The sequence below is a fragment of the Callospermophilus lateralis genome, chromosome 16, assembly GCF_048772815.1.
Source record: "Callospermophilus lateralis isolate mCalLat2 chromosome 16, mCalLat2.hap1, whole genome shotgun sequence".
Lineage (NCBI taxonomy): Eukaryota > Metazoa > Chordata > Mammalia > Rodentia > Sciuridae > Callospermophilus > Callospermophilus lateralis.
In genome coordinates this window covers 89,097,785-89,112,763 of record NC_135320.1, presented here as the reverse complement: position 1 = coordinate 89,112,763, position 14,979 = coordinate 89,097,785, and the positions used below count along the sequence as shown (strand labels likewise).

At 38.5% G+C, this 14,979-nt stretch overlaps 1 protein-coding gene across 10 annotated transcripts in view; it reads left to right on the top strand.

Moving 5' to 3' along the window:
• Nucleotides 1-14,979, top strand: part of Ptk2 (protein tyrosine kinase 2) — a 228,940-nt gene that overhangs the window by 65,089 nt on the left and 148,872 nt on the right. For all 10 annotated transcript variants that reach the window (XR_013154538.1, XM_077105560.1, XM_076835444.2 and 7 more), the window contains one exon: nt 14,387-14,613. Coding sequence is in view for 9 of the 10 variants with exons in the window: in XM_077105560.1 (XP_076961675.1) it covers nt 14,387-14,613 (227 nt within the window). In the remaining variant the exon portion in view is untranslated. The remainder of the gene's footprint in view (nt 1-14,386; nt 14,614-14,979) is intronic.

Here is a 14,979-nt window from a genome sequence, read left to right as displayed (position 1 = left end):
ATAATTGCAGCATGGTTGAACAGGTGTTCAGCCAGCCTTCGACCCCAGTGCCTAGACACCCGATAGCCACATTGCCATCCATGCTTTGCACTAGCTGGCATTAATCTGAATGACCTGGGAAGGTATAGAGTCCTGATTCTAGACCAAGACCTCCTAGCCTGAGTAGAACACTGCTGTAATATCAGTTCTTCACACCTTTCCAGCACATTTCCACCTTGGTGAGGTCTTAAAAATGAAGAGCAAATAGCCAAGGGTTTGTTTTGATTTAATATGCATGGGAAGGTCATCTGATCGCTCTTGTGGTTCTGTATTGAGAAGACAGATATATTGTGTATGAGATCTGACTTGTAACAATGTGCACTTAATGGATCTGAATGGGGAGTGCCAGTATCTGGAGTGAATTTGAATGGACTATGTACTGGTGTCTGTGGAGCTGCATGAGAGAAAACATTGGCTATAGTGTTTATCCAACATCTCAGATCCCCTGAATGCCTTTGGGGCTCTTGGAAATATCTATTTTTGCCTAATTATTGGGGGCTTAACCTTAGTCTAAGAGTGTTGTGGTTAGTGATATTCATATATTGACTGTAAAAGGGAAAGCGAGCCTTGACTTGGGGGTGGAGTACAGCAGTTTGGGTTCCCTGGTATAGTCCAAGGGTCCTTGAGTTTGGCAGATTGTCAGGCAAAAGGAAGCAGAGGAACTGGGTGCCATTTCACAGTCCAGTAGCTTAAGCCAACAAGGTGAAAGGAACATGCTCTGGTTTGTCTTGATAACCCAAATCTTGGATAGGGACCTGGTTCTCAGTCCCCTGGATCCATTAGATGATCTAGTAGCAGAAACTGTTGGAGCTGAGAGATGTGTCGCTGTACAGTGCCCCTGGGTCGTGCCTCTCACCTGCGGGTAATCAGGTCCAGGTGACTTTGTCTCCAGGCAGTTATGCTTTCTTTCCTCTTTGTTTTTGTTTTGGTGGGGGTTGGAGCTCAGGGCATCTTGTGTGCTAGGCAAGTGCCCTACTAATGAGCCACCTCTCCTGCCCTCTCCTTTCCAATTGTTAATTAAGGGTGCCTGTTTTCATGCCTGCTGACACTAACAGCCTCCAAGGCCTGTGGGTTTAGATGTCAGGTCCAAGCCCCTAGGAGGGCTCCTCTCTGGCATCATGGGCCCCGAGTGGGCAGGAGTCTCTGCCATGCAGCTGTTAGGAGTAAGAAACAGAGGGCCCTCGTTATTCTAGTGTTTTGAACTAAGACTGCACCTTTACAGTATGATTTTTTTTTTTTGTCTTTTTCAAGTCTAAAAATTGAGAAGGATTTGCATTGTTAGAAATGTCTAATGTGGGGAGTTACTTTATTAATAAAGGAAAGGATCATTTCTACATCTGGATCCCAAAGGAGATCTCTTCAACAGTTGTTTTACAAGTTGAGTTAATTAATTAGATATATAAAAGCAATTATTTCTAATTATTCCTATGTTTCCTCTTTTATGGGATAAGGGAATAGATGGTTATGGTGGTCCATCAGTGGTCTGCCAAAGCTAGTTGAGGTATATCAAGTCTTATGAACAATTGTTTTTGTTATCATTCATACTCTTTTCTTACTTAGTAATGTTAATATACCCCGGTGTGTCTGGGTTCAAGTATATACATGTAGATAATGATACTTTTAACTTTTGATTTTATAGATTTTTTTTTCAGTACTTTGTTGAATTTTATAAAGAACAAGTATATTTAAACAGGTAAGAGTATCAGCAGGGCTATGAGCAGTTCAGTACATTTGAATGTTTTTTCTCATCCTGATTTTCTTAGGATTTTTTTTTTTTTTTTTAAGTCTCCAAAAATCATTCACCAGTTATTTTTTGAGGGGGAGTTACTGGATTTAATCCCTGGGCACTTTTCCACTGAGCTACATCCCAAGCCCTTTTTATTTTGATATAGGGTCTTGCTAAATTGCTGAGGCTGGTTTTGAATTTGCAATTTTCCTGTCTCCACCTCTGGACTTGCTGGGATTACAAGCATGCACTAGTACACCTTGCTTCACCAATTACTTTTTTTTTTTTAACTCGTGACACTGAATTCTTTATTTAAAAAAAAAATTGAACATATAGTACTTCCTGTTCTCTTCTACTTTTAGGAAGAAGTTTTAACAAGAAGAAGTTTTAATAAATTTTAAAATTTCTAATTTCTCAAAAACAATAGGCTTTTTTAAAAAATAAAGACTTGATTACCAGAAATAATGTGTAGTTGCATACCATTTTCATATCACTATTCATTTCCATTGTTTGTCAATTTGTCTGTGATGCAATCTGGGAACAAATAAGCAGTCACTAGATTACTGTTTTAGAATGTGAAGAAATTACCCACTGTGGGTATTTAATGATACATATGTGTGTGTATTTGCATATATTTAAAATTCAGAAAGGAAAAAGTAATTTAATCTGGTTACTTTAAAACAAATATTTATGTACTAACCAAAACGAGAAGGATTAAGATCTTTTCCCATTTGAACTTTTGACTATGTAAAATCTATTTTCTGCACTTTTTTCCCCCCGAGGATAAAAGTTTTAATTTCCCTGTGGACTAAAAGTAAGAATACATAATACAACTTCTTTAGAAGTAAATATTAATTCTTTAACAGTCACAAAATTTATTTTTAAAAATTTTTCTTAAAAAACAGAAAATAATATATATATATATATATATATATATATATATATATTTGTAAAACCTATGGCGTTAATCCCCATGTAACCAAATTTTTTTGAAAGGGCACCAAGTTCATGTTCTAAGCATACATAAAAAGGAACCGAGTGTATAACTGTCTTAACAGAATTAGACAAACAAGAATGGCCTTAAATAAATAAATAAGGAAGTAAAGAGTACATATATTCTAAGTAAGAAAGTCTAATTTTGCAGGCTGAATGCCCTATGGAAGGAAGAAGGTATTAGCATGCATATACATTTCTAGGCATTCTGGTTGTCTTTAAACAACGCATTACGGAGAAATTTTTTTCTTATTATAAAATCATTACTTGCCCTTGGAGAAACAGTGACTTTTAAGTGTGTTATGACATATATATATATTTCTTTTAGTTATCAATGGAACTTTATTTTTATTTATTTGTAAGAGAATTAACTTTATTTATTTGCTGAGAATTAAACCCAGTGCTTCACACATGCCAGGCAAGCGTTCTACCACTGAGCTACAACCCCAGCCCGAGTTTTATGACTTTTAATAATGTAACTTACATATAAAATAATTAAATCTAAGTGTAAAGGAATTTTCAATAACTGCTACATTCAAGGGAGTACTATTTACCTGATTATGATTTTTAGGATATTTCATCTTATTTTCTTCTCTTTAAGTCATAAAATGTCCCCAAATCATTTGGTTTTCTTTTACTTTTCTTTATTTTATGATATCTACATGTAGAGAGAGGTATGTTAAAACACGGTTATAAAACTCTCAAGTGAGGCTATATAAGTGAGACCTATTAATATATAGCATAACATTGTTAATCTTTGACCTGGTATATTGATTCCTTTGGAGAATAAATGTCCCAGGTCATTTCTTTTTTTTTTTAATATTTATTTTTTAGTTATAGGTGGACACAATATCTTTTATTTTGTTTTTATGTGGTGCTGAGCATCAAACCTGGTGCTTCACACATGGTTGGTGAGCACTCTACCTCTGAGCCACAACCCCAGCACCCCCAGGTCATTTCTTTATAAAAGAATTTTACTAAGAGGACCAGCAATATGGAGAATGATTTCCCGCTACTGCCCCCCCCCCCACAAAACCCCAAATTAATCAGTAGTTTAGAGCAATTATGAAAATAAGTAATTTATAGCTACAACTTTTATGTCAAAAGCTATTAAAAACTAAGAATAAATAATTCAAAGATTTATCTAAGTTAAACAGGGCAACTGATAAAATTGATAGTGATCACTGTGAGAACTTACATACATCTTGTTAAAACAGAATAAAAATTTATGATTTTTTTAAAGTGGTAGTTGATAACAAGCAGTATAAAGAGTGTCCACAACTTGGTGGCTGGCCAGGTTTAAAACCTTTTTCAAGTTGTTTCTACAACAGATATAGTTTTGAAGCCTACCCACCTGAGTTCAGCAATTATGCTTTTAGAGTGTAAAATTATATGCCTTTAATTAACAACATGTATAAAGGTAATTTATAAAATACATTAGTCACTTTTTAAAAAAAGAACATAGTTGTGGCATTATTAACTTACATGGTACTGAGAATAGGACCTTTCAACAGTTTTTTTTTTTTTTTTTTAATAGAAAACCTTTGTCTCGCCATAAGCAAAGTCTTTTCAACAACAGGAAAACAAAATCCTCCAGGATTTTGTGTGAGACAAATAAGCAAACATAACATTTGATAGTGTATTTAAAAAAAATTTTTTTTTTTTAGTTGCCAGTGGATTTTTCACTGTATTTGTTTATTTATATGTGATGTTGCTGAGGATCGAACCCAGGGCCTCACACATGCCAGGCAAGTGTTCTACCACTGAGCCACAGCCCCAGTCCTGATAGTGTATTTTTGCCTAAATTTTGAAATAAAAATGGCCACACTCTTTTGTTAAAACATGAAGCTTCTGTCAAAGATGTATTTCTTATTTTAGGGTACAGGATCAAAGAACAAGATGATACAGGTAAAGAAATTTTACAAGAAAAAAACGTGACAAAAGTTTTCCAGTTAAAGTACTATAGCATTCAAACTTGATTTAAAATGTAACAAAAACAACAAGATTGCAAATAAAAATGTGTATGGATTTTCCAAACACAAATAAATGAAATAGTATTTAGGCAGTAGGGCTCATGCTGATGGCTAGCAGGAAGTAACAGAGTGAAATCTACTTGGAAGAAATCTTTAATATACACATAACAAGCCCAAGGGATGGACTGCAGCAATTTATTCATTACTGCCATTTTTCTTCCAAAATAAAACCTTGATTAAACCACTCATACGCTATATTACTCGTATCTTTAATTCAGAGATTGAGGAACTGTATATAAGAAATTAATTTATTTTCACTAAAGAGCTAACATATTGTATCTCTCTGCCAATGTTACTTGAAAACCTTCCATGTCAAAACAATTTGACAGCAGATATAAACAAATAAATACCAGAGTTCTTTCATTACAGTCCTTTAAAGATGTGCGTTAATTCATGCTATTAACCTTAGGATCATAGTGCATAGAATCCAAATATAAAAAGTTTGGGTGACTTTCAAAGAACTGTTGGATCCTTCACTTTATTTATAATCCCACCATAGCCGATAAAGTTCATTTCTTAGGCCCTGTCATACATTAATCATTGAGTGGCAGGAGTTAATGAAAACTTCGTTATAACGTCCATTGCCAGCAATGACCGTCCCCAAACTACCAAGGAAGTCATTGTTATTGAACAACACTTGAGGACCTGGAACTTTTACAAAAGCTTAAAAAAAAAGGAATTGCATTTGACATTTCCTGACACCTGCATTAATACTGTATGACTAACAAAAGCATGTCCATTGCATGGACTGAAACAGCCAGCAACATGCACCAGAATGCACACGAGTAAAAGTGCAGGCAAAAGGGGTTGGGGTTGTAGCTCAGTAGTAGAGCGCTTGCCTTGCACATGTGAGGCACTGGGTTCAGTCCTCAGCACCACATAAAAATAAATAAAGGTATTGTGTCTATCTACAACTAAAAATAAATAAGTAAAGGTATTATGTCTGTTTACAACTAAAACAAGTTTTTTAAAAAAAATGCAGTAAAAGGAAATAATCTTCATGGCCTATAGGTCACTTCCAGTCAAGGGTTAAAGTTCAAAGACTGAATGAATGATCAAAGTGCTCATTTTCTCAGTAGGACTACCTTCTGCTAGGAGGATAATAACAGTGGCATCAACAAGTGTCATCAGGGTACAGGGTTTTCTTTGGATTCTTATTACATGTTCTCGTATAAAAAGAATTATCTGGTGCTGCAGTCCGGCTGCAGCAAACTAACTGGGAGGTGATGAACAACTTGTGTACATTGATACAGCAGGAGTGGGAGCCATTTATTGTAGGACAGGAGGGGTATATATACATTACACACAGCTTATCTTAATTAACATAAACTAGATATAGCAGTCAACCAATAAGGAATCTCCACACTTAATGGCTCGCTGGCGTTACTTCACAAACCACTCCCTCTGGCAAAATGCCTGGCGTCATCTTGACTTGTTTACAGACCCTAACAGTCTGGTGGTCTTCTTGTGTAATTGAATTTTGAACACTCTTTTCGTGTAATGTCATCCCGGGACGTGGGTCATTTTGCAAAGTCAACGATTTTTTTTTTGCATGATGCCATGATGGAACCATCCCCGGACCAATTACGTTTTTAAAAAAATATTTATTTATTAGTTGTAGATGGACACAATTCCTTTATTTTATTTATTTTTATGTGGTGCTGAGGATCGAACCCAGGGCCTTGCACGGGCTGGGTGAGTACTCTACCACTGAGCCATCAACCCCAGCCCCTACCACTTTCTTTTGAGGTTCCAATATTAGAGATTTTAGGAATTAATTTAAACTTGATATTAAAGACAATTGTTGAATATTATATGACATTAAAAATTTTTATATTGATACTTTAAAGTAAGTATAGAACTGTACAATTTGTCATATTATCTGAAATTTTCAAAAAATCTTTTTCATGATGACAGAGCATTTTACACAGGTTACCCTACTTTGAACATGATTCATGTATGCACAGATTTCATTTACTATGGGTTTGTTAACTTATACCGAGTCCCTCAAGAGTGGTTCAAATTTCTGTTACTGTGGTATCCTAATTATTATTAGTTATATGAAGTACAAACTCAGTCTACAGATGGCTGTATGAGCAACTGTGCACATAGACCCGTGGCCACTGTGTCACTTCTTTCACATTAGTAGTTCATCTCTTTCCCTTACATATAGACAGCCACATGACATTGCATAAAAATGGGTAAGCAGAAGAGGGAGTTGGCCAGCAAAAATGAAATGTAGAATGGAAACAAAAAGTTATAATACAGGAAGATATATAGGAAATGAAATTGGGTGTGGTTAGAAGACTTGAAGCTGATAAGTTAATGAGAAAGGACTGGACTTAGGTTTGCATGAGGTTGTGTTCACAAACCAGCAAACACAACTGTTTAGTTCCAGCTTAGTGTACCATGAAGTTGCAGCCCTCACAGCTTGTTGATTGACTTTGATTAAGCTATTGGTGCTGGAGACTATGATGATGCAGTTTCTTTAGTTTTGGAAGAAATGTGGCCAAAGCATGAAAATGATAAAATTTGCATCCTGGCAGTAAGAGTGATAAGTGTGCAGTGGGCTGTATCTTTTATTGTACTGTGCAAGTAGCTGCAGGATTTTAGTTGAACGTAAATGGAGTTATGGAAAAGGATAGCCAATGTGGAACATTGACTTTGCTTTTAGAGCCTCTAGATAAGCAGCCAGAGGAACTTTAAGGTGAGTGTCTAGACATAGCTGAAGAAAGCCATGTGATAGAAGGGGTGGAAGCGTCCCTGCCAGGAACACAGCAGAGCAGCTTGTGTTAGAGGACCTCTTGGAGACTCTTCATGGAAGGACACTAGCCGGTGATGGAAGTATTAGAGGCTGATCCATACTTAGAAAGGAGCCCAGTAGTTGGCCGAAGCATGGAAAAGATGGGCATTCCATGTCTCAGCTCACAGGCAAGGTGGGGCGAGAGTGGTGCTGTTCACATACTTGTGCTAAGTCCTTGTGAGGACCCACACTGCTGTGCAGAGGGAGCACTACTTGTCTTCAGTCACATACCTTCAGTATCAGTTGTTGTTGCTGTGTAACAAGTCCTCCCGATACTGAGGGCTTAAAATGACAGGACTACTTATTTTTCAAATCTGTAGTTTGGCCATGGCTCAGGCTTGAGAGGGACAGCTGGAGTCTCTCAACATGATGTTAGCTCCGGACCCACCAGGAGCCAGAGATCCTTGGTCAGGAAGGTGCTTGTTTTCCATGGCCGGCAGGTTGATGCTGACCTCAGCTGGAAGCCCAACCCAGGCTTGGCTCCGGGGTCTCAGTTGTTCTTAGGCTGTTTGAACTTCCTTAGAGCATGGTGGCTGGGTTCCAAGAAAACCAAGATCACCTGCTTGTGTTTTTTTTATTTTGGTATCACCCTTTAGGAGCAGTCCCTTATCTGTAGTCAGAAGCCAGACTCAGTAAAAGGAGTGCAGGGCCTCACCTCTTGGTAGGGAGAGTATCAGAGTCACAATGGAAGAAGGGCATTTGGAAAATAGGAACTGCCACACATTGATATCATGATAGCAAGTTTTTAACTAATTTAACATTAGCTTTTGGCAGAGAAGTAAAATCAATACAAGGAGTTTAGGGCATTCAGATTGAACTTTTTATGAGAAAATTAAACCCATGCCTTGGTTTATTAGGGAGGACAATTTTTATATCAGTCTGGTTAAGTATTCACTTTGGGATTATTACCCAGAATTTTAAGAACTCTTCAATTTGTTTGTGTCATACATTTAATTAGATAAGTTATGTTTTATTTTGCTCAGCTGTGTCCACTTATTTGCATACCTTTTCTCCTCCTCTTGTGTTCTGGCCCTGGCTGCTTTTCTTCCCACACACTTCCTTCCCTTCACTTTCACCAGGCAGCTTGGGTTCTGCTGAAGGGCTTAGTGGCTGGGCATAGCAGTGCAGGGAGCAGGGGCCTGTGGAGCAGGTGCTGGCTGGGGTCCTGGTGCTCTTTTCCCTTCCGTCCTGCTGTGCTGTCCTCATGTTCAGAGCCCTCATGTTCTGAGCCTTGAAGTCCGTTCCTCTTGGCTTGACTCTGAGCCAGCCTCCCTCTTTCAAGCACCCTGTGGTGCTTCCTTTTAACTAAAGGGTTGTCCTAGAGGTGTGGACAGCTGATGACCATCTGCATGGCCACTCCAAGAATCAGGTGGGTTCAGGCACTTTGGTGTAACCAGGCAGCCTGACTGAAGTCAGAGCTGGTGGTGCCCCAGCCTCTGGGTCAAGATAAGGTTGAGAACTGACCATAAGCATCTTGAAACCTTTTTCCAGTTTCACAGCAGTTTTATGTTTATTGACTCTAATGCTAGAAGTTTTGTGCTTGGTTTTTATGTTTGTTTTTTTTTTTAACCTTCCTCTTTCTAGAAATTCCTTTTCATTATATTTTACAAATGTATTGATGTGTGGCATGTTTGAACTGAAGACAAAACTGGTTCTTTTATCACATGCTAATAGTGTTACCAGTATAAACCATGTAAAAACAGTTTTGGGTTTTAAAATCTTTCTACTTTGATAGTTTTTGAGAACAATACTCTGCAGTAGGCAAAAGTACTAGTTACCTCTGATGGAGAAATCTTGAGAAGCTGCAAGAGAATGGCAGCAGATGCTGGAGGGCTGTAGTGACAGCAGAGCCCTGTGGGACCACCTCTCCCTGTGGGGGTGAGAGCTGTTGTTCTTTATGACCTTCACAGTTGGGAGATCAACAGCCCCAGTCAGGCAATTCCTGCTGTGGGTCAGAACAAAGGCAGCCACACAAATAAGATGACCAGGCAGTCTAGAGAAGGCAGCTCAGGACTTGTTTCATGGCTGGCCATTCCTGGAACACCCTACCAGGCACCCCAGGTCAGAGTCTCGGCCCTCTAGACCAGCAAAAGGACACATGAAGAGACTTGAGTGTCACCTGGGAGTGTTGGGGGTCGAGTTGTTAACAGAATCAGGCCCAGAACTACCTGGAGGGAGGTGAGAAAGGCATGATGGCAGAAATGTCCATTTGAGAATGCATGGTCCAAATAGCATTTTGACAAACAAATAAAAGCATTCGACTGTAAAACAGTCACATTCTGTCATGGAAAACTGCTTTACTCACACTGTAACAGGCTTATCTTTTTAAAAAGGTTTTGATGGCTATAATCTCACTGGCTCAGGAGGCTGAGGCAGGAGGATCTCAAGTTCAAAGCCAGCCTCAGCAATTTAGTGAGACCCTGCCTCAAAGTAAGAATTTAGAAAGAGGAGGGAGGTGCTGGGGATGAGGCACAATGGTAAGCACTTCTTCTTGGTCCCCAAATGAGACAGTAAGGACATCAAAGTAAAGCGTACTATCAAGTGCTTCCTAAAGCAAATAGATAAATAAAAGCATTGCATTTTAAGAGTGTTCAAAAAGCTGGGTGCAGTGCCCACACCTGTAAAATTCCAGCTACTTGTGAGGCTGAGTGTTTTGGTCAGCTTTTTCTCTGCTGTGACTAAGAGATCTGACCAGAACTATTTTAGGGGAGGAAAAGTTTATTTAGAGGTTCACTATTTCAGAGGTCTGATATACAGCAGGCTCCATTCCTTGGGGCTCAAAGTGAGGCAGGACATCATGGTGGAAGAGAGTGGCAGATAGAAATGGCTTACATGATGATCAGCAAGCAGAGAGAGAGAATCCACTCTCTGGATACAAAATATGTATCCCATAGCCATGCCCCCAATGAACCACTCCTTCCAGCTATACCCCACCTGCCTTCAGTTACCATTCAGTTAATCCCACCAGGGATTAATTTACTAATTAGGTTAAGGCTATAACCCAATTATTCCTCTTCCAAACCTTCTTGCATTGTCTCACACGTGAGCTTTTGGGGGGACACCACAACTAAACCATAACACTGACGTAGGAGATTTTACAAGTTTGAAGTTGGTCTGGACAACTTAGTGAGACCCTGTCTCAAAAAGGGCTCGGAATGTAGCTAAGTGTTAGAGCACCCCTGGATTCAATACCCAGGGCCACCCAAAAAAAGGAAAAAAAAATTGTTCAGAGAAATCAGACACATGTCTGTCCACCCAGCTACTCTGTATGCTGAGACAGGAATGTGCTTGAGCCTGGGAGCTCCAGACCAGCCTGGGCAGCACAGCGAGATCCTGACCCACTCCAGATAATGTGATCAGAGGATCTGATATACTAGCAACAGGAGAGCAGTACAAATAATATTGAGCAAGTCAGGGGGCAGTGAGACTGAAAATAAGACATGTCCGAATACGTCCCTATGGCCTGAAGCTCGGTGCCAAATTCCTGCCCCAAAGAGGAAGCCCGAGTGATCACAAGAGGGCTTTTAGTTGATGGTCTAGCAACATTGCCTTGTATTCATTCCAGAAGTTTATTTGTAGATTACTTCAGATTTTCTTTATAAGTAATTATGTGGTCTGTGAATAATGATAGTTTTATTTCTTCCTTTTCACCCTCTACCTGCAGCAATTGGCAGTAACTTCTGGGGCAAGGTTACTTAGAAGTGATTATAGTGAGCATCCTTGACTTATTTTTAGTCTAGGAAAGGGACGTTTCCCCCCGGCTTTTAATGAGTTTCTTAGAGATACTCATCAGGAGATTAAGGAAGCTCATTCCTAGTTTATTAAGAGCCCTTTATCATGAGTGCTTAGTAAATTGTATGACATGCTTTTCCTGTCTGTGCTAGATAATTGTGGCTGTTCTCCTTTCTGAAAGTGGTGAATTACAAATTGCTTTTGAGTGCATAATCACTCTTGCGTTCCTAGAATAAACTCATTTTTTTCGTGATGTATTCTTTAAATATTGTTGGATTAAATTTGCTAACAATTTGTTAAAATGTTTCATTTTAGGAGAGACCAGCTTGTATCCTCTTTTGAATTGTCCTTGACAGGTTTTGATACCACTGCTTTGCTTGTCTCAATAAGCTAATTTGGAAATATTCCATATTTGTTGAATTTTTCTGTGAGATCAGAAATTTTTTTTCTGTGAGATCCATTTATTTATTGGAAGAATGCAAATGTTCTTATCAGAATAATTTTAATTATAGATTGTTTATTTTTAATAGTATTCTAAATTTTATGTTTGTCTCAGTTTTCCTGAGTTGTGTTTTGCAAGGATTGTCTTCCATCTAAAATTTTCAATTTCATTGGCATGAAGTTATTTATGTTCTCTTATTAAGAATATTAAAATAGGGCTGGGGCTGGGGCTCAGTGGTAGGGCGCCTGCCGTGCATGTGTGAGGCCCTGGGTTTGATCCTTAGCACCAAATAAAAATAAATAAAGATATTGTTTCCATCTACAACTAAAAAAAAGTTAAAAAAAAAGAATATTAAAATATATTAATAGTCTCATCTCTTATCTAATTGTCTTTTTCAAAATTAGAGCATTTTAGTTGTACACTATAGTTGGGTCCATTTTGACAAAATCATGAATGTGTCGAATTTGATTTCCTTTCCTGTTTGTCCTTTTCGTTCCCCTCTCCCCTGCCCCTTTCCTTCCTCTCTCCCCTACCCTGTTTTCCTTCCTCTACTCATCTATTTGCTCATTTATTTATTTTTGATTGGTACTTTCTACATATACATAAAGGGATAATTCCCTGAAGTATATTTGTATATGCACATAACATGATTTTGTTAAATTCATTCTGCATTTCCTCCCATTTCCCATCCTTCTTCCTTCCTCTCTGTCTCTGCTCCTGCTCTGCTGTTATTTCCTTTATCTTTGTGATATTTACCACCGCGCCCCGCCCCCAGCCTTCTTTCCCTTATTTTGCTCCAGCTTCCACATAGGAGAGAAAACATCTGGCCACCCTTTATTTTCTGGGTCCGTCTTACTTCACTTAGCATGATGCTGTCCATTTATATCCATTTACCAGCAAATGCCATGATTTCATTCTTCTTCATGGCTGACTAGAACTTTGTTGTGTATAAATACATTTTCCTGATTCTTCATCAGTTTACAGGCATCTGGAGTGGTTTCATGACTTGGTGACTGTGAACCGTCCTGCTGTAAACATTGAAGTTGCTGGATTGCATTGATTCTGTGTATTGATTTTTTTTTATTCTCAGTGTCATTAATATTTCCCAACCATTTTATTTGTATCCTCACTTTTGCTTCATTCTTGATAGTGCTAATGTTTCTTGTCTTTTTCAATCCTTGATATGCCTTACTATTTCTTTTATTTTTAGAAAAGAGATAACTTGATTTTTAAAATTTTTAACTGTATTGTTGTATACGTGTACTTTAGCAGTTATTTTCAGTGTTTTTATTTGTAGGGGTATTTCTGTCTCCTCCCTGGATCCTTCCCTGCAGATTCGTGGTACTTTGTTGTGGGAATTTGCCGTAGTTCATTTGCCTACTCTCTTGGGCCAGGCTGGAGTGAATGACCTTATACTTACATATTGACAGGTTGTAAATATGTGTCTTAACTGGGGCTGCTGTAACTAAATGCTTCTAGTGGGGAATCAGGCCAAGGCAGAGTCCTCCAGCATGCCAGCCCCTTGCTGCCCAAGGCCCTGCTGGCTTCTTTCCCACTAGCCACCTTTCCTGGACTCTTCTGGCTCTCAAACCTGAGCTGCCTGTAGGAAGAAGCAGCTGTCAGGAATTGGGTTCTGGCTCCATCTCCATCGCTGTTGTTCAGGCTGCCACAGATTGTCTCTTCCTCGAGCCCAAAAACATCAGTTTTGTTTTGTTTTCTTAAAATCCATATTTTCAGTTTAATCTCAAGGTGAGTTTATGAAATAATGCAGTCACTTAGGCTATTTTGTTTTCAATAGTTCTCTATCAGAGTCTCTTGCTTATTAACCTGACTTGACTAAGTGGGAGGAACTTGTTTTGATTCTAGTGCATTTATTTGTTTGTTCTATTTTTATTTTTTTTAAGAGAGAGAGAATTTTCCAGGCCGCATGCACGCGGGGTGAGCGCGCTACCGCTTGAGCCACATCCCCAGCCCTGTTTTTTTATTTTAAAGAGAGAGAGAGAGAATTTTTTTTAATATTTATTTTTTAGTTTTTGGTGGACACAACATCTTTATTTGTATGTGGTGCTGAGGATTGAACCCTGGGCCGCACGCATGCCAGGTGAGCGCGCTACCGCTTGAGCCATATCTCCAGTCCCTGATTCTAGTGCTTTTAGTTGGCCAGTCTTACTATGAATAAAGTCTACTCATTGAGTTTTTACTGTAGGAAGAATGAACTTTTTTCTTAGGGGAAAGTTATCAAAACTGGGCAGTATTTTTAATTAACAAATCTAGCTTTTGTTATGAGATTTTCCCACAAAATTCAAGACTGTAGAAGTAAAAGGGAAGGGACATAGATAGCACAGTGAATTTTTTACATTACTTAATCAGGAGTCCTGCTCTTCAAATGAATTCTCCAACAAGTTTGTGTTATACTGTGGTCAGTCAGGTCCTGCCTTGGGCATGGGGACAAAGTGATTACTTTGGCAGGTTAAGACCCTATTCACCTCAAATTTCTTCTGCATGATACATCATGGGAGAGAGTGAAGAATGGTGTTGACAAGATAAATACGAATGCATCATATTGTGATTTGATTTCAAATATTGGACATTGAAAAAAACTTTTTTTCTCTTAACAGAATATGATAGATACCTAGCATCCAGCAAAATAATGGCAGCTGCTTACCTTGACCCCAACTTGAACCACACGCCACACTCAAGTGCTAAGACCCACCTGGGTCCTGGCATGGAACGTTCCCCTGGTGCCATGGAGCGAGTATTGAAGGTCTTTCATTATTTTGAAAGCAATAGTGAGCCAACCACCTGGGCCAGTATTATCAGGCACGGAGATGCTACTGATGTCAGGGTAAGTATATCTCCCAGGCGACATTCTAAATGCATATTTATTTTAAGTTTAAGGATATATACAAAAAAAGATGAAGAGGTTCTTACTTATCAGGTACTTTTCCAAGTTACAGAAATGTCAGGGATGTTACCTTTTTCCTTTTAAGCTTTATTTACTTAATATGTGACTGACTATAGTTTTAGTTATAAAATTTCTTAGGAAAATATTAGCTGAATCATATTCATATAATGGTATTGACTTGTTCACCACCCCACCCCCCCCGGGTTTTTTTTAGTTCTTGAAAGAGAGGTTTTTATTTCTTGTGTTTCAATTAATAAAGTTTACGCCTTTTACATGTATGTGCTGAGTGATTGGTTTAAAGATTTG